General features: G+C 48.1%; 11 protein-coding genes across 11 annotated transcripts; 4 read left to right on the top strand and 7 right to left on the bottom strand.

Moving 5' to 3' along the window:
* Positions 1-607: 607 nt before the first annotated feature.
* PEX2_034440 (uncharacterized protein) lies at positions 608-1,225 on the top strand (the record flags this gene model as incomplete). The annotated part of the gene is made up of 1 exon (XM_016740719.1): positions 608-1,225. One exon carries the CDS (start codon positions 608-610, stop codon positions 1,223-1,225), a length of 618 nt encoding a protein of 205 aa, XP_016601332.1.
* Positions 1,226-1,392: 167 nt separating this feature from the next.
* On the bottom strand, positions 1,393-2,188 carry PEX2_034450 (AA9 family lytic polysaccharide monooxygenase; the record flags this gene model as incomplete). Its single annotated transcript, XM_016740720.1, has 2 exons — positions 1,393-2,038; positions 2,097-2,188. The coding sequence occupies 2 exons, from the start codon at positions 2,186-2,188 to the stop codon at positions 1,393-1,395; spliced, it is 738 nt and encodes a 245-aa protein (XP_016601333.1).
* Positions 2,189-3,206: 1,018 nt separating this feature from the next.
* PEX2_034460 (uncharacterized protein) lies at positions 3,207-4,031 on the bottom strand (the record flags this gene model as incomplete). Its single annotated transcript, XM_016740721.1, has 1 exon — positions 3,207-4,031. One exon carries the CDS (start codon positions 4,029-4,031, stop codon positions 3,207-3,209), a length of 825 nt encoding a protein of 274 aa, XP_016601334.1.
* A 1,003-nt stretch (positions 4,032-5,034) lies between these two features.
* PEX2_034470 (60S ribosomal protein eL38) lies at positions 5,035-5,464 on the bottom strand (the record flags this gene model as incomplete). The annotated part of the gene is made up of 3 exons (XM_016740722.1): positions 5,035-5,081; positions 5,194-5,322; positions 5,401-5,464. The coding sequence occupies 3 exons, from the start codon at positions 5,462-5,464 to the stop codon at positions 5,035-5,037; spliced, it is 240 nt and encodes a 79-aa protein (XP_016601335.1).
* A 1,868-nt stretch (positions 5,465-7,332) lies between these two features.
* Positions 7,333-7,892, bottom strand: PEX2_034480 (putative nuclear transport factor 2 domain protein; the record flags this gene model as incomplete). The annotated part of the gene is made up of 2 exons (XM_016740723.1): positions 7,333-7,772; positions 7,847-7,892. 2 exons carry the CDS (start codon positions 7,890-7,892, stop codon positions 7,333-7,335), a joined length of 486 nt encoding a protein of 161 aa, XP_016601336.1.
* Positions 7,893-8,049: 157 nt separating this feature from the next.
* On the top strand, positions 8,050-10,230 carry PEX2_034490 (methionine--tRNA ligase MSM1; the record flags this gene model as incomplete). Its single annotated transcript, XM_016740724.1, has 9 exons — positions 8,050-8,210; positions 8,275-8,324; positions 8,390-8,508; positions 8,563-8,634; positions 8,692-8,778; positions 8,828-8,959; positions 9,010-9,377; positions 9,431-9,908; positions 9,961-10,230. 9 exons carry the CDS (start codon positions 8,050-8,052, stop codon positions 10,228-10,230), a joined length of 1,737 nt encoding a protein of 578 aa, XP_016601337.1.
* Positions 10,231-10,843: 613 nt separating this feature from the next.
* PEX2_034500 (putative L-serine dehydratase) lies at positions 10,844-12,163 on the top strand (the record flags this gene model as incomplete). Its single annotated transcript, XM_016740725.1, has 1 exon — positions 10,844-12,163. The coding sequence occupies one exon, from the start codon at positions 10,844-10,846 to the stop codon at positions 12,161-12,163; it is 1,320 nt and encodes a 439-aa protein (XP_016601338.1).
* A 360-nt stretch (positions 12,164-12,523) lies between these two features.
* Positions 12,524-13,699, bottom strand: ramB (bifunctional protein farnesyltransferase/protein geranylgeranyltransferase; the record flags this gene model as incomplete). Its single annotated transcript, XM_016740726.1, has 3 exons — positions 12,524-13,196; positions 13,299-13,403; positions 13,470-13,699. 3 exons carry the CDS (start codon positions 13,697-13,699, stop codon positions 12,524-12,526), a joined length of 1,008 nt encoding a protein of 335 aa, XP_016601339.1.
* Positions 13,700-14,077: 378 nt separating this feature from the next.
* Positions 14,078-16,829, bottom strand: PEX2_034520 (Alkaline phosphatase-like, alpha/beta/alpha; the record flags this gene model as incomplete). Its single annotated transcript, XM_016740727.1, has 4 exons — positions 14,078-14,645; positions 14,711-15,007; positions 15,085-16,527; positions 16,585-16,829. The coding sequence occupies 4 exons, from the start codon at positions 16,827-16,829 to the stop codon at positions 14,078-14,080; spliced, it is 2,553 nt and encodes an 850-aa protein (XP_016601340.1).
* A 584-nt stretch (positions 16,830-17,413) lies between these two features.
* Positions 17,414-18,242, bottom strand: PEX2_034530 (DUF924 family protein; the record flags this gene model as incomplete). The annotated part of the gene is made up of 2 exons (XM_016740728.1): positions 17,414-18,014; positions 18,076-18,242. The coding sequence occupies 2 exons, from the start codon at positions 18,240-18,242 to the stop codon at positions 17,414-17,416; spliced, it is 768 nt and encodes a 255-aa protein (XP_016601341.1).
* Positions 18,243-18,918: 676 nt separating this feature from the next.
* On the top strand, positions 18,919-21,185 carry PEX2_034540 (Zn(II)2Cys6 transcription factor; the record flags this gene model as incomplete). Its single annotated transcript, XM_016740729.1, has 2 exons — positions 18,919-18,972; positions 19,020-21,185. 2 exons carry the CDS (start codon positions 18,919-18,921, stop codon positions 21,183-21,185), a joined length of 2,220 nt encoding a protein of 739 aa, XP_016601342.1.
* Between the last annotated feature and the right edge of the window lie 400 nt (positions 21,186-21,585).

Here is a 21,585-nt window from a genome sequence, read left to right on the forward strand (position 1 = left end):
TACTAATGAAATAACCATTTTTCACATGTGCCAAATAACACATGTATTGATACATTTATATAACCAACCAACCCCATAGCTGCTCAGACAAGCCGTATACAACCCGAGTGGCTCCACGCGCCAAGACCCACACTTGGAAGAATCCATCCCACTAATTTCCTCTGATTTATACCCATCGATACCCTGATAGACATCGAATGAGGCTTTCTCCGCAAGGGTACATACAAATTGAACAATTCCAGATCATTCACACTGAAGAGGATCGTTTTTAATCCTCGACCCACAATGCTACTCAATGCCAACATCGGTACGCTGCTCTATGCCCAACACATATATACTTTCCCCCACAGAGCTCGCAGATCGAGACTATAGTAAAACAGAAGAAACTGACCTCAATATCTGAGGGAAAAGCCCTCTGCTCCTCAAAAGCCCTTTTAGTCCCGTACTCATCATGGCACGTACCCCGATACCATGAATGGATGAAAGACCCGGTAAGCAAACATGATCAATAGGATTCCAATTATGATCGACCTCTTTTCTCACAAACGACAAGGAAATTCAAGAAGCAACAGCTTCAGAGCCCTTAAGTCTAGAAGAAGAATATTCGATGCAACGCAGCTGGCGCCAAGACGCCGACAAACTAACTTTCATCGTCTGCCGGGCGATCACAACAGGCACTGAAGATGGCGTTCCCAGCCAAACAGAGCTACAAACAGAAAGTGACTCGCCAGCTACTATGGTCGGTGATATCAACCTCTTTCTACGCATCGACGACGGTGAGGAGGGCGATAGTCCACCACAAATAGTCGGTGAGGTCGAGCTCATGATCGCCGAGAAAGTCAACCAACGACGCGGGTTTGGGCGCGCTGCTTTACTCATGTTCATGCGGTATATTGTTCAGAACCAAGGGGCTATTCTGGATGAGTTTGTTGGCGGTGGTGATGTCGATGTTGAGACTGTGCGGAAGTTGCGGACTGGTGTTAAGACGGCGGGGTCATCGGAGGGGTTGACGTTTGAGTGTCTGAGTGTTAAGATTGGACAGGCGAATTTGAGGAGTTTGGCTTTGTTTGAGGGGCTTGGGTTTGAGAGGGTTTCTGCTGAGGCGAATTTCTTTGGGGAGTTCGAGTTGCGCAAGACTGATTTGAGTCTAGGTGGTGTTGATGCGGCGCTTGAGGGCGCTAAGGTGCGAGGGTTCATTGCTTTGCCTTATGAGAGAACAGAATAGTGGTGGTTTTTCAATGGTTTTTGGAGTTTCCGGTTAAATTTGGTCGTAGTGATCAGATAAACAATGCACATATATTCATTCAATAGTACTCAAATAACACTAGAATGAAGCATCCAGAGTCAACATCCCTCCAAAACATCCCCCTGGTATTTCCTTATAACCATGAATCAAGCATATAAAGCCGGTCCCGGGATAATATACGAAGTCAACGTGGAATATAGATTGAACAAGATCCCCGGGTCAGTGTTGGTATACAACTTCTCACCAAGCGTGCCATCAGGTACATCACTTCCACCACCAGTGACCTGCAAATTGAAACACTGCGGGTAGTTCTGGGCGCCATTGGACTGGCCAGCAGAATGCAGAGCGATAATTTCATGGCGCATGACATAGTTACCCGCAGCGATGGTAGAAGGAATTCTCACAGTCCACTGCCCCCCAGCAGCAATAAGATCATCAGTGGCCCATGTACCGGGAGGAGTTGTACCATCGATGAGACCGTCTTCTTCAATCTTGAAGAATTTCAGCGTGGTCTTGTCGACTGTGCTGCAGTCACCGTTGCACGAGGCAAGGTATGTCACCAGAGGACCATGGTGCGAGTCTGGCCAGGTCGTCCATTGGATATCAATGCTGGAGCCAGCGGTGACAGGGGCACTCAAAGCTGCGTTAATTCCGCCGCGGTGGCAGATTATGTTCGGATCTTGGTATTCGGTGCCGTCTTCAAAACCGAGGTCGGTTGCCGTTGTTGCCCAGCCGACGCTGTCGGGGGGATCTGACATGTAGGCGTATTTGTCAACGATGTAGCCAGTGTAACTGATAGTGTTGTTAGTTGATTATTGGTATAGAGACACTTGGAATTGTTTTAGCTTACTTTTTGCCATTTGCCACGATGCTGGAGACGTAGCCATGACCTGCCACAAAAGAGGCGGAGGCTAGGAGCAAAGATAGCTTTGAAAATGTCATTTTGTTCTGGCTCTTCTGGTAAATAGTCGAGTGGATGTTTCTGTCTGTGCAAGACATATCTTTGAAGTTGACGCCTGTATTTATACACGACCCTCCCAGGGCTCGCCTTTGTCAATCCTGTATGTGAGTATTGATTTAGCCGGGTGTAATATTCCTGAAGGATGTCCGTTCTGATCCAGGGATAGTGCCAAACACAAGTACGTCAATTGGCACGAGTTGGGCACATGAATATAACATCGAGTCGGAACTAAAAGATTTCTTTCGGAAACTTGTTGGTGGAAAATCATAGATTGAAGCCGGAGTCCAGCTTTCTCATGATTCTATTGGTCTGAATAGAAAAGCCTCGGCGTTTGAGCCATCAAAGCGATATATTAATGAGTGTCATGGGGTCAGCTATTTTATCCCAACAAAGAGAACTAGTCAAGCCAAAGTCTTGGAAAATAGAATTCACATGGCTATATTTGGGGTGCAGAAGCCAGGGGGACGAGTTTCAGCCCTCATGGCTACTTTCTGCAGCTAAGAACAGCAATGAATGGCGGTCATCCGGGGTAGCGGGCCGATGGGAATATCCAATCTACTATGCATCCCTATGGGACCGTCAATCCACCGTACGAAATGATTGATGCCAAGAGAAGCTGTAACGTGCCAAGCATCGTGAAGGGTAACATGTATAGGAATTAAGTGCCGTGGCCTGAAGAGTAATGATCTACGGAACTACCTAGATACTAAGTTAGCTAAGCATCCAAAGGATTGAGGTCTACTTCGTCGACGTATCTCGTAATATGAGACTGCTATACTCGAGGTTAAGAAGCTTTCGGCTTTGGATTGATCATAAACGCTAGATACGAACACCTGATAATGCAATAGTAAAGTGGTACAATATGAAGACAGTGGCTGAGTTAGTAAAAGACAACAAGCCCAATGACATGAACACAGTCAGATAGAGAAGTATCCTGGGAATGTTAATAATGTTATCCAAAGCGTGAGCACGGACATACAACTCCGTGAATAGAGAAAATTAGTACATCTGGGTGCGCTTACCGGAGTAGTATGGACTATAACGAAGAGACGGATGCATAACAACCAGACCAGCTTCATACAACATCTTTTGGAGATACTGAGGAGCAACACTTCGGATAGCCGCTCGCTCCTCACCCGTGAGTTTATCTCTAAGAGTCCTCTTGAAGCCATTCCCGTTCAAGACCTCCTTCAGTTTCTTGAAAAGAATGGCAAATGACCGATGATCTCTAGACGAGGCAGAAAGCCCAAGGATTGACGGTCCTGTCCCCATCGCATTACCACTACCGGTGATGAAATCCTTCGGTTCGTAAGGAAAGCCCGAGAGGAAGAAACTATCAAGTAGCTTCTCAGCTTTAGCATGCAGTGCCAGAGAAAGGAATGACCAACCACCCTCGTTGCAGCAGCTCATATGAGTAGGAGGCAGGATGTCGGAAAACCACTCGAAGCAATGGGTGCAGTCGTCGAAAATGATACCGGTGATGAGATCGGGACCTAGGCCACGGGCACCTTCGATGGGCATGATGCGAGCGGGATTTACGCCCTGGAGGATTAGAGCTGTATTCGCAATATCGATGTTTGGGTACCACTGGACGGCATTCACATGCTGTTTGAAACTGTTTGACGCATTGCTACCCATCCATCCAAGTTTGATGTATCGTTCTATTGTCTTGTTAGTTTTCATAAACTGGTTAATGGCATGAAAGTTTTCGTGTGTCAATCTGGGAGAGCTGCCCAAAAGCTCGTCCAGAATATTGAAGATAATCTCTGGTGGGAACATGCTAAGGTTGCCCATAGCAGGGACCAACGGCTTTTGGTGGTACATCTTTCCAGTTATATTTTCGTTAGTTGTCTGAATGGATCTGTGTTGAAAACCGAATGCGATTGTGGAACAAACTATATGTTTTCACTTGACCGAGATGTGTAGGGAACAAGGCGATGCTGATATTGTCAATGTTGTTGATGGCCCCAGTTTGGACGAGTTCCGATTAGATTTATATAGGCAGGTTCCAGGAGACATATAAGGCATCCTTCCAATGAAGTTTACAAGAAAAGAACCACAAAGGCCTTTCTAAACATCTGTTCTTGGAGATAGAATACCCAACAATGATATTGTGCGAGGATAAGTATGAAATAGACTCGAACAAGGACTCGAACAAGGACTCGGACAGGAGAGGCAGTCCCAAACTCCGAGATCAAAGAACTCAATGCCGGGTAAAAATAGGCATGCTCATTGCTTTCAGTCGAGTCATGAAAGGAAAGAAAGAACTGCAGTCACAATGTCAGTCTAGAGTATTTGACTAGAGATCACGATAGGCTTCTGTCTCGATTGAAGTTGAGTGGAAAAAAAAGCAGGAGGCCTTTGGGATGCTTCCTAACTGGGTAATCCAAGGACTCTTTTCATCTACACAGCCGGTGTATAGCCGATCTACTTGTTGCCTTGGGAAGCAAGATCAAAGTCGGGAGGAAATCCATGACGAGAATAATGGATTAGGAAATCTCGACTGAGAACGAGAAACCTATGTAGTAATGATATTTCAACTGTTTTTTTCATTGGGTTGTAGGGACTGGAACCTCCGACAAAAAGTGTTCCTCGAGTGCGTCCAGAAAATGCGAGTCGCCTGGCCGGTGAATAACAGCAGCCGGTTTCAAAGGCGCAAAGAAACTCCCCCGACGTAAAATTCATGTTTCACGCCACGGAGTTTTCCCCGTGTCGGCTCGCAGAGGGACCAAGCCCGTGTCATGTATCCCCCCAACAGTTGGTCTTGCATGCATCAACAACCAATCACGCCGCACTCCGATTCTCCGTTCATTCCATTTTACCGAATTTAGTTGGTCTTCTTGGTGCCCTTGGTGACATCGACGACCTTGAGGGCTGTTCAGAAAGAAATCGTCAGCATGGGTTCATCCAAAATCAATCCTCCAAGTGGTATATCCTTCGATCCTTCAAACAACTTAGACAGCGTAACAATGCGATCGAAACGTACCAGGGGGCAGGCTCTGCTTGAGCTTGTCGGCCTTGTCGGAGTCCTTCAAGACAAGGGTGTAAAGGTTGCGGTGGCAGCGGACCTTGAACTTGGTCTGCTGGTTCTTGCCGTTCTTCTTGATGCGGGCGGCTATGAGGCGTAAACAGTCAGCATCGATGATCATCTCCAAGTCTCATATCGGAAGTCCATCAATGCAGCGTAACGTACAGGAGGCATCCTTCCGGCGGCAGATCTCAATGAACTGCTTGATATCGGAGACTTCGGCAGGCATAATGACGGTTGCGGGTGTTTTGAAGCAAGGTGCAAAAGAGAAAGCTCACTGTCGACACTGGCCTCTAAGGTGAATGTGTGCGGATCACGTTAGGGCTTGAAGCTGCAAAAGCCCTTGCTTAGTCATGTATGATTTACCGGTGGTGCCTCAGGCGGGGTAGGTGAAGTGGCTGGTGGGGGTGTTGTGGCTTGTACGGCTGGGGTCAGAAATGTGGCTGGGAGATTTCGGGGCAGCGAATGCGATTGCGGGTAATGATGAATAGTCGTCTCTACTTCCTCGGGAATGCGATACGACGCGAAATGGTCCACCATTGTTCGCGATGGCTGAACCCGTTGCTCAGTATATCCTGGCCACCTCGAGTTTCTGCTCCCCAATCGTGAATGGTGATGCAGTTGCGGCTGCGGCTGAACGGATGTGTCTCCTTCGGGATCGAATCTCTCCAGATCCACACTATGTGGAGGAGTCATTCCTTTTGATGTGACATGCAGGTGGACTCGGTATCGCCTGTAAAAGGCTATCCTATAAACAGGGTCAATGTCTGGCTTAATACTGCAGCCATGATGAACCATACCCCTGTATGATGGCAGCTCCCACCGCAATAATGAATGTAACCGAAGTCAGGAAGATGACTGCTTCCATATTTTCTATGGAAACAGGCTGTTTGAAGCGATTCAAAATGAGGGAAGGCAATAATGATAGACTAATAGGTACTGATATGCGATGCAATTTAGAATAGTGAGAGTTACAAAGTTGGAAATGCAAATTTCTATCCAGATAATACTTATGACATGATTCTATTTTTACGTATACAATAGCTCGAAGGAAAGTGCCATCAACCGACCTCGGGAGGGTATGGAGTATGAAATCGAAGTAGGTGCAACTGTTTATACAGTTCGAAGGCAGAAAGGTGGCGTGGTGTGGCGGTGCAACCCGCAGCTTGACGAACTGTTCACATCTATTCATTCGTCTTGGATACTTGTCTTTTGCACGTGTCCTGTGAGAACTTTTTTTCTGCTATTTATTCTCTTTAAACTCTTCAGAAACAATAGTTCTACATCAACCCAAGAAATTCAAAGATTGCATCACTTTTCAAGATGCCGACCCCTTTAGACCGAGCATTGAATTCCAAGGTACTACCAACATATCTGTCTATACTTTTATGATGAAAAATATCTAATGCTGTACTTGATAGAATCTATTCCTTGGTAGATGATCCCAAGTTCAGACACTCAACATTTCTGACCACAACCTTCCTATATAGGGTTTGCAGGAATGGTCACTGCGGTGGCAGCCTATACCATCTTGGGCAGCGATGTTCTTCCCGCGCAAGCAGATCCCACTGGCGGTGAGAGTAGATTTTACTAGATATCAAACACAGACTAATAGAACCTAGACCCTGAAAACTGGACAATGGATGAGATGAGAAGATGGCTTCAAGCGGTATGTTTGAGTGATTTATTCAGAAATGACTGAGTCCATACAATCATACATTTTCTTGAGAATATTACACTGACCAAATGTCTCAGAGAGGACTTTTACCGAATGAGGCTGCGACGCGTGAGCAGCTGCTTGAAAGAGTCAAAGCAAACCTCCGCATACCGCGCAAGACATCGGCTAAGCCATGATTTGATAATGGGGGAAACACCATAATTTTCCTTCCCTTCCTGGCGTTTGGCGCTCTATCTTTGAAACAATTTGAAACAATTTCAAGCAGTGGACCATTGGTTGCATCTTATCTCTCAGCAACTCATCATTGGTTGGTGGGCATGGCCCAGTCTCAGTTTTCGTTCACTTGCGTATGACGTGGCATCGCCTGTTGACTTGTGTGACTGATATATAATTTGTTGGATCAAATGTCGTGTGGTTGCTCAAACCACAAGGCGGAAGTTCTGACTTTCAATAAGCCAATCCTTGCGGCCCCTCGCCCTCTCTGCGGATGGATTGGGGACCAGCACAAATGTCTCGCTGAACCCGCGTTGCGGCTGATCGCGACCCTCGCCATAGCGCACAAATCCACTGACCACAATGAGAAATGACATGTCTTTGACTCCCAAATCTGACTGCGGCTTCAAGCCGCCACCAGGCAAAATGGTAGGGTATGCTTTGTTGATGATTTGGCAGTCGTATGATTGGACTTCGTAGTATGTTGGCGACATTTGATTGGTAAAGATTTCTTGCACAGCGGCGCCGTCTGCGACGCGATTTCCATTGAACAGGATGGTTGTGGGCTCCAGGGAGTAGTAGGAGCTGAGAGATTCGCGGTTTGATCCCAAAGCCGGATAGAAAGTCTTGATGAACTCAGTTGCAGCTAAGCAAGGAAGCAAACAAAAGGTCAGTTCGCTTTTCACAAGGGATGAAACTATCTTATAATTTGAGACTTACCCTCAGTCGACACTTTGGTTAGTGTATCCTCGCCTGCTGTAGCCATCGCGATCGGTATTCCAAGTTGACAATAAGCCGGGTAATACAAGATATAGAAATACAATTCAAATGAGAGAAAATTTATATACTTGTTGATGATGAGGTTGTAGGTCCGGGTGTTCTCGATGACGATGTAAACGCGACAATGTAGTAAGCGCAAAAAAATGGCCGAGACTTGCGGAGAAGCTTGGACCACCCGCGATGTGCGGAATAACATGCAACGCTCTTCTTACCGTTGGCACTCTCCCAATGGCTACAGCAAGGACGCCACTTCGCTCGTTATTCAGGGCGTCTCAGCTTCTGAGATCGAGGCATCCATGGAACTGTACATCCCACAAGCATGGATGGGCAACCACGTCCCGGCGCGGAGTTGCAACTACGCCGCAAAGGTCTAACAAGCCTTACTATGTGACAACGCCAATTTTCTATGTGAATGCCGGTAAGAATTGGACACAGTGAATAACATATGGAAAATTACTTGCTAACAATATCTTTGCCTTCTAGCCCCTCATGTCGGCCATTTATACACAATGGTGATCGCCGATATCATGAAACGGTGGCAGGTCTTGCTCGGGAATACGGATGCTCAACTACTGACCGGAACCGATGAGCATGGAATGAAGGTACTACATATGGATGGGATTGCAGTTGATAATGGACGTTGACATCAATTCCAGATTCAACAAGCTGCCATGCAAGCGGGCATGGATACCCAGGCATTTTGCGATATGAACTGCCGCACCTTTGAGGTACGGGCCCCCTTTGCCATATCCAAGGGCATGTCTAACTCAATCTTTCTGATATAGGCCCTGGCAAACGCGGCAAATATCGACAACGATCATTTCATCAGGACCACCGACCCGGCGCATCGAGATGCCGTCCAATACTTCTGGGTAGGCGACTATGTTCCGTTCATAGGAGGGCATGGCTGATCATGAGTAGGAAATGTTGCAACACCGGGGCTATATCTATACCTCGAAGCATGAAGGTTGGTACTCAGTCAGCGATGAGACATTCTACCCACAGACGCAAGTGCAGAACTCCCTAGATCCATCAACCGGGAGGAAACGCATGGTATGTAGTTTATCAGTTCTCCAACAAGTACGAATACTAACCACAAACAGGTCTCAATAGAAACGGGCAAAGAGGTGGAGTGGTCCTCAGAAACCAACTACCACTTCCGTCTCTCAGCATTCAAGGATCGTCTACTTGACTTGTACAAAAGAGAAGATCCATTCATTAGCCCGACCTCCTACACAGCTGCTGTGGTCAATGGAGTTGAGTCGGGACTGCAGGATCTTTCCATTTCTCGGCCCACAGAACGTCTAACTTGGGGCATCCCTGTTCCCGGCGATGACACACAGACAATCTACGTGTGGCTAGATGCTCTGGTCAACTACTTGACCAAAGCTGGATATCCTTTCCCACCTGGACAAGAAAACAAATCTGCATGGCCTGCAGATTTGCATGTAGTGGGGAAAGATATTGTTCGGTGAGTTCACGAGTCCTTCCGAAGCGCCGCGTGCAAAATTAATCAATTGGCAGATTCCATTGTGTTTATTGGCCTGCTTTCCTCATGGCACTTGATCTTCCCCTACCTCGGAATGTCTTGGTGCACGGACACTGGACGATGAATCGTGAAAAGATGTCCAAGTCCACAGGCAATGTTGTGAACCCGTTTTTCGCCATTGAGCGGTTCGGAGTCGATGGCATGCGATTTTTCCTAGCGTACCGGGGTGGCCTTGCGGATGATGCGGACTTTGACAATTCCTTTATCATCCGAGATTACAAAAAGTTGCTTCAAGGGGGCCTCGGAAACCTTGCTCTGCGTACAATTGGATGTGCGCGTGGCAATTTGCGCTCGTACATTATGGACGCCGGATCGGATAAGCTTCCAGCTGCTACCCCTGAGGACTTGCAACATCAGAAAATGTTGGAGCAAACACCTCCGCAGGTTGCCGAGCTTATGGAGAATCTGAACCCGCGTGCCGCGCTGCAAGAAACTATGAGCATTATTGAGAAGGTAAGAGGTGATCATCCCCGCACGGGCTCGGCGAGTATTGACCTTTTTTTAGACTAACAAGTACTTCCATGCGGCGGAGCCGTGGAAAACCCCCGACTCCCAACGAGTCATCTACAACGTGGCGGAATCGCTGCGGATCGCTGGCATTTTATTGCAACCGTTCATGCCCGGCAAGTCTCATGACCTTCTAGAATTGCTCGGTGTAAACACCTCGGACCCCTCCAAGCGGGCATTCGCGGCCACGGCGTACGGTTCGGATCAAGATTACGGTGAGGGCGTTAAGAAAGGTATCCTTTTCCCTCCTTTGCTCACTGAGGAGTAATGCGCCTGTTTTTGAGCTTTCGATTTGATAAGAGGAATCGATCGGCGACCAATCATGGGTAGCCGAGGAGTCCGTTTGAATAAAGATGTGCATCTTCTCCGCAGATGCGCCAGACTCAATGAGGTTTTTTTCCCGGGTCCTCCACTACTCAAAAGCTGAGACGTCAGGTTTTCCACGCCGGGCCACTCTAATACAAACGGTATGTCATGGGCGTCATGGCCGACCCACTATAATTGGAGTTTCCCTCTAGCTTGTTGACGGGAAAGACAAGGCCAGACCGTGGATACTGCGGTCAATCCTATCAGGCGGGAAACTCCCGTTTCCCGTCGGAAAACCTTGGCCTTAGCCCTGGAGGCTTACTTTGTATATCAAAACATGTCTTAATATCTACATATTGGAGTTTGGGTGTTTCAGTATCTATCGCTTTTCTTTTTCTTCCCGATATCTCCCTATCTCTCGATTTTTGGTGAATTTACACCTTACTGTCGTGTAACCACTCGACTCAACAATCTACTACTATTTTGGGAACATCATTTCTATACTTCAGATCTTGGAACTCCTCCGGTGACCAACAGAAACCTTTTTTGCTCTTCCGTTTGTTCAACACATCAAAATGGGGAGCATCGACGTTTCCGCCTGCGCTCAACTGCAGTTAAAAACTCCATGGATCGAGACACCATTGGTCGAGTCTGCGTCCCTTTCTCGAGCAGCTGGATGTAGGATCTTCCTGAAATTGGAGAACGTGCAGCCCAGTGGCTCCTTCAAATCCCGTGCTATGGGCAACCAAATCCTCTCTCACCTTCGCAACCCAGCAAACGTGGGCCGTAGAGTCCACTTCTACGCCTCGTCTGGAGGAAACGCTGGACTAGCAGCCGTCTGTGCAGCCCGCAGCCTGGGCTACCCATGCACTGTCGTGGTTCCTATGGGCACGAAGCCCTTGATGCTTGACAAGATCCGGGCGGCAGGTGCAGCAGACGTCATCCGTCATGGCGAGACATTCTCAGAGGCAGGGGAATACATGCGTGAAACTATCATGAAGACCAGCAGCGGGGATGACCAGGATGTGATCAAGATTGCCCTTCACCCATTCGACAACCAGCCTATCTGGGAAGGAAACGGCACCATCATCGACGAGCTCGAGACCCAGCTTCCTCCTGCCACGAGCCCCGAAGACAAAAAAGCATACAATGACCGGGCACTTCCCTTGGACGCCATCCTTTGCAGCGTCGGCGGCGGCGGCCTCCTCAACGGCCTCGTCATGGGCATCGAAAAGCGACGACAAAAGAAGCAAACCACCTCCTCTTCCTCCCCCAACCCAAACCCCATTCACCTCCTCGCCATTGAAACGGCCGGTACCGATTCCCTGGCAGCAGCCATCGCCAATAAATCCCTCATCTCCCTCCCAAAGATCACATCTCAGGCCATTTCTCTCGGCGCTGTGCGCGTCTCGGAAACAACATTCCAGTACGCAGTATCCCCGCCCCCAGGAATCAAGGTGCACAGCACCGTCCTCTCAGATGCAGACGCCGCCCGCGGTGTTCTCCGCCTTGCCAACGACGAACGACTCCTTGTCGAGCTTGCATGCGGTGTTTGCATCGAGGCGGCCATCGGCGATGCCGCTACTGCTGTTCCTGCGTCGGTGACTGCCAGCACAGGCGCTCAGAGTATTAAGAAGCGTAAGAGGGGCTTGGTTGAGACTGATGTCACTTACCGCGATGAGGGGTATGGGGATGACCGGTCGACTTCGACGGATAATGAGACCGACCAGGAGCTTGAGCCGCAGGTCGGCGAAAAGCTCAACTCGAAGCTTAAGCAGCTTGTCCCTGATCTCAACTCGCAGAGCAGAGTAGTCATCATTGTCTGCGGCGGTAGCTATGTCACCATCGATATGGCCTGTGAATGGCGCAAGATGTTGGATGAGGGATGGGCATGAATATTGATGATGATAATTATTTTTGGTTTTTTAATACCTTTTTTTTGGCTTGACTTTTGGCGTTTGATTTGCGGCACTATATTTTTTGATCTCATTTCTTCTTCTCATCCTTGTTTTGGGGTTGGACTTCAATGTTTTTAATTACTATCATCTAGATAGAGGCTTGGACTTTCACATTCTCTATTCGGTCATATAAAGTATACAGCGATCTTTTACTTCAAAAACCCTGGTTTAGACGCAATACTTTTCATCGAAACGTCTAAAACATTCGAAAACAAAGATAAATTATTCTTGATAGAAGTTGTTCTGTTCCACTCATTTTCTACCTTCCACACGGCGGCTGTTATGCCCTTCCCCAAATCAAGCCACAGCCTGATCCAGCTTCCGAATACGATAATCCCAATAATTCTTCCGAATAGGATCAAACTGCTCCTTCAACATCGTCAACATCTTCACAGCCTCCTCTTCCTTCCCAATCCTCTCAGCAAAAACATCCGCCAACCACTCAACAGCATGTGAACTCTTAACAGCCCCCTCAGAAACAAACCCACCAGCAAACTTCTCCCACTCTCCCAACCCACGGCCAGCAGCTCTTAGCACACCACGCGCATACCACCACGGGCTCCGGTTCTCCGGCGCGCGCAGAATAGCCTCCTGCGCGAACTTCAGCTCGCCATCAATCATGTCCTCATCGACAACAGGCAGCATGCCCTTCTCGGACGGCGCGGTCGAAGGATCACCCGCGTTCACCATCCCCGCGTCGGGAACCGATGTGTCCCGCGGTCCGAAACGGAGCATGTACCGGTGGTTCCAGGCGGAGTTGTTGCGCACGTCAGCTTTCAACAGGAATTCCACGTCTTCGAGTTCACGGGGTTGGTCCCAGAGTCCGAAGTGCCGCACGAGCCAGTGGCGGTAGGTCCATACGTGGTAGTTTTTGGAGTCTTGGGCGAACATCTCCATTAGGAAGTTCGCTTCTTTGGGTGGGAAGGTTGGAAAGTGCGCTTTTGATGATAGCAGGACTTGGCGGTGGTGCCTGTTTTGGTTGTTAGTTTTATCCCCTTATTGTTTCTCTTTTATTGTCTTTTTCTTTCATGGCTTTCTGGCATTGGTGGCTGCCGAGTGATGGTCGACATACCAAATTTGATAGTTTTTCAGGTACTTCAATGAAACATCATTCAGCCAGCTCAATTCTTCATTCAAGTCCTTCTCCAAAGAAAATAGAATCTTTGCTCGGTAGATCCTGTGTAAAAGGTCAGATATCAATCAATATGACAAGTCATGGGGAAGCTAGTACTAGCAAACTTACCATACAGTGTAATGCGCTGGATTCATCGAGATCACATCTTTAGTCAAAGTCAATGCTCGCTCAGACATCTCGTTCGCGGCCATCACGGCACGCAAATACGAGGTCGCCTCGAGGTACTCGGTTGGGTAAGCGATGGTTGCCAGTGGCATGGCGCCCGAGCTCGAGCCATCGTCCAGGTCAATCGGGGTGACAGATGCCCATTCGGGGTCGGTGGAATATTTTCCCTCCATGATTCGTTGGTGCAAATTGCAGTGAGAAGCTTAAGATTGGAAGGATAATTGCCGGGATGCAAGCAAATGGCGGGGGTACAGGGGTTCGGATGCACAGGACGAGTCCGGGCTGGGATCTCAAAACTAATGCTCTGCGCTGTCGAGATATAGATGTACAATCTCGATCAATCAAACTCCCGTTGAGAAAAGAATTGTCCAAATGAAAGACTGAACTCTCGTGAAATGCGGCGAATATAAAACATGAGGTGGAGGTGGGGCGGGTGTGTATGCCTCAGGCGGAAACAAAGAAACCGAACAATATCAAGGCAACCTGCTTCTCTTCCTATTCTTCTTTTTTCCTGAAACAGTTGAATTTGAAAAGGAAATGTATTTGCATTATTATTGGTAATTCCATAGTCTTTTTTGCTCCTCAATCCACCATTTTCCCACTTTCTCCGCGTCTACCAGCCACTTCCCGGCTTTATCTCCATGTTGCCTTTGTACACGACTGATCAACTCCTCGAGGGACCACCCACGCAATGGACTCAATTCGTTCGGGTCAGTGTCTAGATCAGAGAAAACGTATTCGAAGTCCTCCGCCAGCGGCAATATGAGTCGATACGGGACTGCCGCAGACCCGACGCTGAGCATTGTACCACCAGGGTTGATAATGCCGAAGTTCCATGCCTGTCGCCCATTGTGGGTAGCTCGGTGCGGGCGCACCAGTGACTGTCCTTCGTATTCATTCATCAGGTCTAAGGCTGCATTGGAGTCCATCTCGTCCAACGAGCCCGAATTCACGAGTAGATCAAGAATGGTCGGGACGACAGACATCGAGGTTGCATTTGCTGTGATTTGCAGTGCGGGCAATAGCGGGTGTCGGAAAACAAGGGGAATGCGGAAATTGCTGATATGTCCATTCTCATATGTGCCGGAGACTGGAGCGTCTTCGGGGAACGCCTGGCCACTATTTGGGATTAGTATATGGTGAATTGGTTGCTATGCGGAGTTACTGAAACAGGTGCAACATACTGATCTCCCACGAATACGACTAATGTCTCGTTTGCAATCCCAGCCTCGTCGAGGACCTTCATCATCTCGCCAAGCCACGTATCCACGTATCGGACCGCATTCAGATATTTGTTAATCTCCTCATGCTTCGATATGAGACCGTCTCCAGAAAAGTATTGCTCTTCCTGGTATTCCGCAGGTGTGCCCCATGGGTGATGGGTTGTGCTCGTGAAATGGGATAGGAAAAGTCTTTCGTTGTTCTCGATTGTATTGTTCACCACATCTCGCAGGTATGGGTATATCTCGTACTCCGGGTATCTAAATGATGTGCATTAGCAATTTGAGCGCCGATGGCTTGGGATGGTCCTCAATCGGCGGGAGCATAATATGCTTACCCAAAGTAATTGATCTCCTCCATGTTCTCGTGGTAATATTTGGCACTTTGGTGGCTAATTTCTTCGCTGTAGATGGACTTTTGAAACCCCATCTGCTTGTTGAGCTTATTTTGGTCATCGTACAGCCCTGTGATAGACTGCAAGAACACAGAGCTCCAGTTTCGATCATGAATGTGCTCAATTCCAGTCTCAGGTTTATGATTTATTGTAGCCTTCTTAGTCGAGCTCTCCTTGAGTTGGTTGAATAATTCAAAAATCTGCATGATGCACGGCTGATAATTCTGGGAGTTGATCTCATCCATGAAGTTCACCGGCAGTGGGCCTGCACCGCAGTAGTTCATGACTGCGCTTTTGAACGATAGACTGCTACCAGTGAGGATACCATTGACATTGATGCCGCCCATTCCTGGTTCTGTTGTGTCATTCCACCCACCGCTGAAGGGGCGAGAAATGCTGCTATTTGTCAATAGTCCACTCGTCTCGCCCGTCAACTTCTCTGCGTTTGGTGTCAAATTTGATAATTTGGCGTTGACCTTTTGGAGTAATTCGGGGTCTTGGGTATTGTAGGACGATAGAATTTCCTCGTGCAAGTGTGAGCCTGCCTTGAAGGGAAATATGTCCTTCCGAGCACTTTCCATCAACACAAGCACGACATGCGTAATGGGAACTTTGTGGTTCTTGAGAGCCTGAGCTACAGGCTCGAGCATTTCATGGTCGAGGTTGGTGATTCGGAGAGGGTCGATCATGGGGCTATAAATGTTCTTCTTAGAAGTCGCGTTTCCATCCAGACCATCACTCTCTTCTTCATCTCCGTCAAACTCTCCTTCGCTCCACCGCTCGAACCCTGGTGGTAAATTCTCGGATGCCCATGCGGGTATATTCTTTTTGGCGCTGGAGTCTGGCTTTCCCGGGGTCCAGCCCTTGAAGTGATCGTGTGGGCCTTCCCAATATGGCTCATCAATCAGGCTCGCAAGTGGAAATGGTTGATCTCCAGCTTGATGCAGCTCAGTAGGTCTCGAACCCAAAGCCCGGAAAAAGCTAAATGGGATAGTTTCAGACATATGGTTATAAGGCACTTGAGGCCGAGTGAAGCGCAATAGTCCAATGATTGCCGCGGCGCATACAGTCCAAAATTGAGTGAGTCGTGCTGCCCGCGACTTTCTCTGGGGACTGATCACAATGCCTTCTTCGTCTGCCTTTTCGGTTTGGGCGCTAAAAAGCGCAGACATCCAATGGCCTATGAGAACGTATATGCAATATTTGAGTAGCCATGAGATCGCTAGAAGGGTGCAGGCAGCCCCCAAAAACGATCTCAGTCCGCTGAGCATCAGCTTTCTCCCTTCTGGGTCATTTCCCACGGCTGTGGCTGCATCCCAGCGGATCTCACTGCCAGTCACAAAATAGAAACCAATTTGAGATGAAGCTAGGATAAAGCTCAGAGATCTGTAACAGTTAATATCTTGATTGAATCCACCTAGTAAAAACAATAGAGGCACTCACGTTATGGCCACTGTCACAGTAGTGCCTAAAAGGGACTTTACGCCCGTAAATTTGAATACTAACTCCCACGCGGCTACGCATAGAAGAGTTTCAAGGATGAAGAATGTCGGAAAGTAGAGCGCAAATTGGCCGCCGGGGAGAGAGGAGGCATGTTGGAGAAGATGAAGCACTTTGGACGATGTCACTGACACAACTAGAAGCGAGAAAATGAACGGCCTGATAAAGGATTGGCGTGCGATGATCATAATGAGAGGAGAGCTAGGAAGACCAAAATGGACATTGTTGCCTCCAAATTACCCACCCTGTGTGCAACTGCTTTCTTCTAGCAGACAGCAGTTATGGTAACTGTGATTTTAAAATGCGCGTCTCGGGTTTAAGGAGGCCTATTATTGATCAAGAAGATAGAAAAAAGACAAGCCCATCTTAGCAATCGAATTTTATGTAGCAGAACAACAAAATTGCAAGATACAGATGCGGTGTTATGGTCATTTTTTGGCATATCCGAAACCGGTTTGAAGTCTAATTTCCTTACCTATGTACACCCCAACATCGCCTGGGGGCTACACCAAGGTATGTGGCCTCTGTCTAAACAGGAAAGGGGTCAGGCGAGCTATCAAGGGGTGAAAGAGTGAAGGGGCATGTGCTCACCTACTGCTTTGGGATGGAATTCCAACTCGTTCATCGGAATGTAGTCCTAGAGGGTCAACAATTCCTATTACCAAATAATAATTGGACGGTTCTGTCTAGTGAGACTGACTCTTCCCATAGATTAATATTGTGCATTATGATTTTGTTAATACTCATGAATGTAGACAAGCTCGGTTGGGCTTCACGTAAATGTCTCCCCGCCATTGTTCAGGTATTCGATTTCTTCCGGGGTAGACACTCTTCCCAGTGCCTGGTTCCGATGTGGGTATCGTCCAAACTGCTCAATAATCACTTTATGCCTCTTCTCAAAGTCAAAGGTCATGCTCAATAATGCCTGGAGTGCCTCTTCTTTCTCAGATAGAATGCCACGGCATTTTCTTTCCTCTTCCGTAAGAGTCGATGCGTCCCTAGCCAGAAGTCCATTAAAATCTCTGGCTATATCCTCGTGCACCTTGAGGGCTTGCTCATGCACAGCCAAGTTTTCCGAATGCATAAGGGGCATATAGAACCAAGTACGATACGCCATTCGATACTTGAAATACGTCGACTGGGTCGGTATCTCTTCTTTGATTGCTCGAAGCGCAATTTCCTCGGCTAATGGGTCAAAGCGCCCAAACACTAGCTTCGACTCGGCTCCCCGGTAGCAATTGCGGGGAATCTGATCAAGTAGAATAATGAGGCTGAGCCAATCCATCGGCGAGGACGGGCTAACTGCAGATAGAATGTCCGAAGCTGATGCTCCAGAGCCAACGATTGTTTCCAGAGCAGGGCGGAATCGAGCGCTGTTTAAACTCGTTAGTCTTATATTTTGGGATTGAATTAAGGAGACAGATGGCCACTTACACGCAGGCCTTGTCAAAAGCCTCGTCATGAGAAAACCACTTTCCCATCTCACTCCTTCCAGGTAGAATTAATGCATCTTCGCAGCTCAGATGATCAAACCACAATTTGTGTACGTCATCAAGGAGAGTTGATGTCAAAATTTGCTTGAGTTCGGAGGAGCTCCCCATTGTGATGGGAGTTGAGTGAAATTCGCGAGCAAAATTCCTTCTTCTGAGAAGCTTCTCAAATCGAGGTCTTCCAATGGGATTTGTACGGAGCCTAAGGATTGATGTCAGGCCGTTATCCGGGATCACCACTGGCTTGACAGTCGCCAGTCTTTGGAAAAGTCCCTTTGAGATTGCCTATCTTGATGTTAGACTTTATAAAAATGTTGATTTGGATATTTATTTACCTTTCTGCGTACTAAAAGTGTCATGATCTAGCGTTGCCCAGGTGTAGGTATCAAATTCGGGTTGCCAATCGGATATATAAGTCCACAGGTACTCCAATTACCAAGCCCGGGTCTATCCACAACCCCGAAGCCGTAGCTGAGTCATCATGAATGTTTTCCCTTGGAAGGTCGCAATTTATTTTATTTTTATTTTATAACCTGTATACTCCTTGGATAACTAGTTACTTGACATAGTTCTTTATATAGTTCTTTATATAGTAAGCATGTAGATATTAGCTAGTCATCAAGCTAGAGGCTGCCACCTTTCATTGTTTCACCTATTTCACCCAAAGAGGCAAAAGAATCCCGTTTATCTCGATAAGGGCACTTGTCACTCCCCGCACGGGTTTTCCCCCAGCCTATACTCCGCATCTTGTCGGATCTTCTCAGATTCATCTTCTCTATGCCTTATAATGCGCCGCGTTAAGAAATCTAGAAATGGCTGTGCAAGATGCAAGAGTAAACGGGTTTGTGTTTCCCGCCCTAGAAAATCGGATATCACTAAGATGCACAGGTCAAATGCGGCGAAGAGAAACCTCACTGCACTCGCTGTACTCGCCTAGGCGTCCATTGCCCTGGCTATGCACAATCCCTGCGATGGGTTACCGAGTATGAGCAGTCTAGTCCCGCTGTACCGGGATCGATCTCGGAGGTGAGAACCCCGAGTCCCGCCGCCTCGACAGCTCCTAGCCAGCTGGCAAATCAAATCGACGATGCTTTGCCGGATGAATCAAATTTTGAGTCGGCACATGAACCAGGTCCTTCCAATTTTGTTTTAGATGGACGAACTGCTCTATGTGACAATCTATGGGAACATCCAGGCCATGGGTCTTTACCCGAACTAACGGATCTATGCTCGCCGTCCCCGATGGCGGCGGCATCGTCGTCTTTCTCACACCAAAGAGACGATTTCCATGACTTTGAACAGTCAGACGATCTCGGTGTGGATCTGTCACACTTTCTGTCACTTATCGGACCAACACCAAATGAGGAAGAGGTTGACAATGTTTACCGAGATTTCTCACCTTCGGCCATTGTGCGCAGTTATCCTCCTGCATCGCATCGCCCTGTCCCACATAACTTCATGTCAATGTCTCGTTCACTGAATAATCCGTCATGGACCTTGATCGAGTATTATTTCAAAGAAGTGGCAGCACTGTTCTCTAGCTACGACAGCCAGATGAACCCATTCCGAACCACAGTATCCCGTCTTTGGGGATCCTCACTAGCGATGTGTCGAACAATGCAAAGCATGGCTGCTGCAACGCTAGTCACCGAATTTCCCCAGTTCGGTCCCATGGGCCGAAGGATGCGTGATGAAGCTGTTGAAATAATCACGCGCGAAGCAGTAATAGATGACAAGTCTTTACTAGCGCTGCTAATGCTCGGACAGACGGCTAGTTGGCATGACCCAAAGGACTTGGGTATATCATTTTTCAACCTTCTCCGCAAGCAGCTCAATACCCTAGCTTCATCATCGCACAACCCTAGCTCCAGCTTTCCTCAGAACGACAGTAACAACTACCGGTTCTTCGAAGAAGCTCTCATCTACTGGGAGATGTTGCTTTCCTTCGTCGCAGATAATGACACCATGGTTTTATCCAACAATTTACGAACCGCTTCATCTATGGGCGAGTCCTTCGTTCTACAACGAGTCCCACACCCGTGGACCGGCATCGCGCGCGACACTCAGTTCACCGTCCACGAGGTCGGACAACTCATCCGCCGTGAGCGAAAACGCATCTACTCAAGGCGATTCACCTCCCAAGATGATATCACCCGTGCACAGTTAGCAATCGAGAAAGCCCGCGAACTAGAAAAACGCCTCTTGGGTCTCGCGCATCCATCCGAGGCCGAGATCGTCAGTCCTGGCGACGACGATACCCCAGTATGGCACCTCCTCACAATGGCCGAAGCATATCGATGCGTCGGCCTCATGCAGCTATACCGTGTCTTCCCAGACTTACTACACAAACGCCTACCCTCTGCCACATCCACATCACCCCAATACCCCAGCAACAATGATCCAACATCCCGCGATCCATTCTTCCCAGTCGACCTCGACAGCATGAACCTATCAGCTGGATTCGGCGACCCCAGTCCTGCAACAGGAAAAACCACCAATTCTCAACACAACGTTCCTTCTCCATCTACAAAGTCCTCTCCCCACAATCCCTACCAACATTCCCCTCACAACCTACCATCCCCACCATCACAAGACACCCAACAACCCCCCACCCCAGAAACCCTATACAGCAACTGGCTCACTGATTTCGCCGTGACAACCCTCTCCCGGCTAAAAACAATACCCCTGGAATCACGCACACGCTGTCTCCAGCCATTCCTCCTGGTAGCATCCTGCTCAGAGCTCCGTCTCGCGCGTCTGGCCACAAACGTGGGCACACAAAGCCGGAGTGGTGAAGATTTCGCAGAGGGTGCTAACGATAGTAATAACCCGAACCAAACACCTACCATCTCAATGGAGGCCATTGAAGTCTCGCGCACGCGCAAGTTCATCCTCGGCCGTCTCACGTCCTTTTTGCATGTTCTGCCGCCGAAACCGATTCATGTATGCTTGAAATTGGTTAATGAGGTCTGGAAGAGGTTGGATGCTGGGGATGATGATACTTATTGGGTTGATGTCATGATTGAGAAAGGTTGGGAGACAACTATGGGATGAGATAGTGCCAAGCTGGGTTTTGGAGTTCCCGGTTCAATGCCATGGTATTCTTTGCATTTACAATCACAGTGGTTGGTGGTTCTAATTATGCAGGTGGTGTTAGACTGCTGAATGATATAGACGTCTTCTGTCAAGTCGGTAGCCGAGTGCGGATTGGAGCTACAGGAGAAGACCGAGATTAGGTATCTTCTTTCATGTTATTCATTTTGACGTCTCTGAAGGCGGCCCTCGATTAAAGAAACGGAATAAGAAATTATCATAAAATTCATGAAAGCTCAAGAAGCACCAAACTATAACACCCCGAACCCCAAAATCCGTTGTGGTTTTCTTTTTTCCTTTCCATGTTTCCAATTTCCATCTCCAGCATCAACCCCGTATCGAGTATACAAATGCCCAAGCA

This window comes from Penicillium expansum (genome assembly GCF_000769745.1).
Source record: "Penicillium expansum strain MD-8 chromosome Unknown contig106, whole genome shotgun sequence".
NCBI lineage: Eukaryota > Fungi > Ascomycota > Eurotiomycetes > Eurotiales > Aspergillaceae > Penicillium > Penicillium expansum.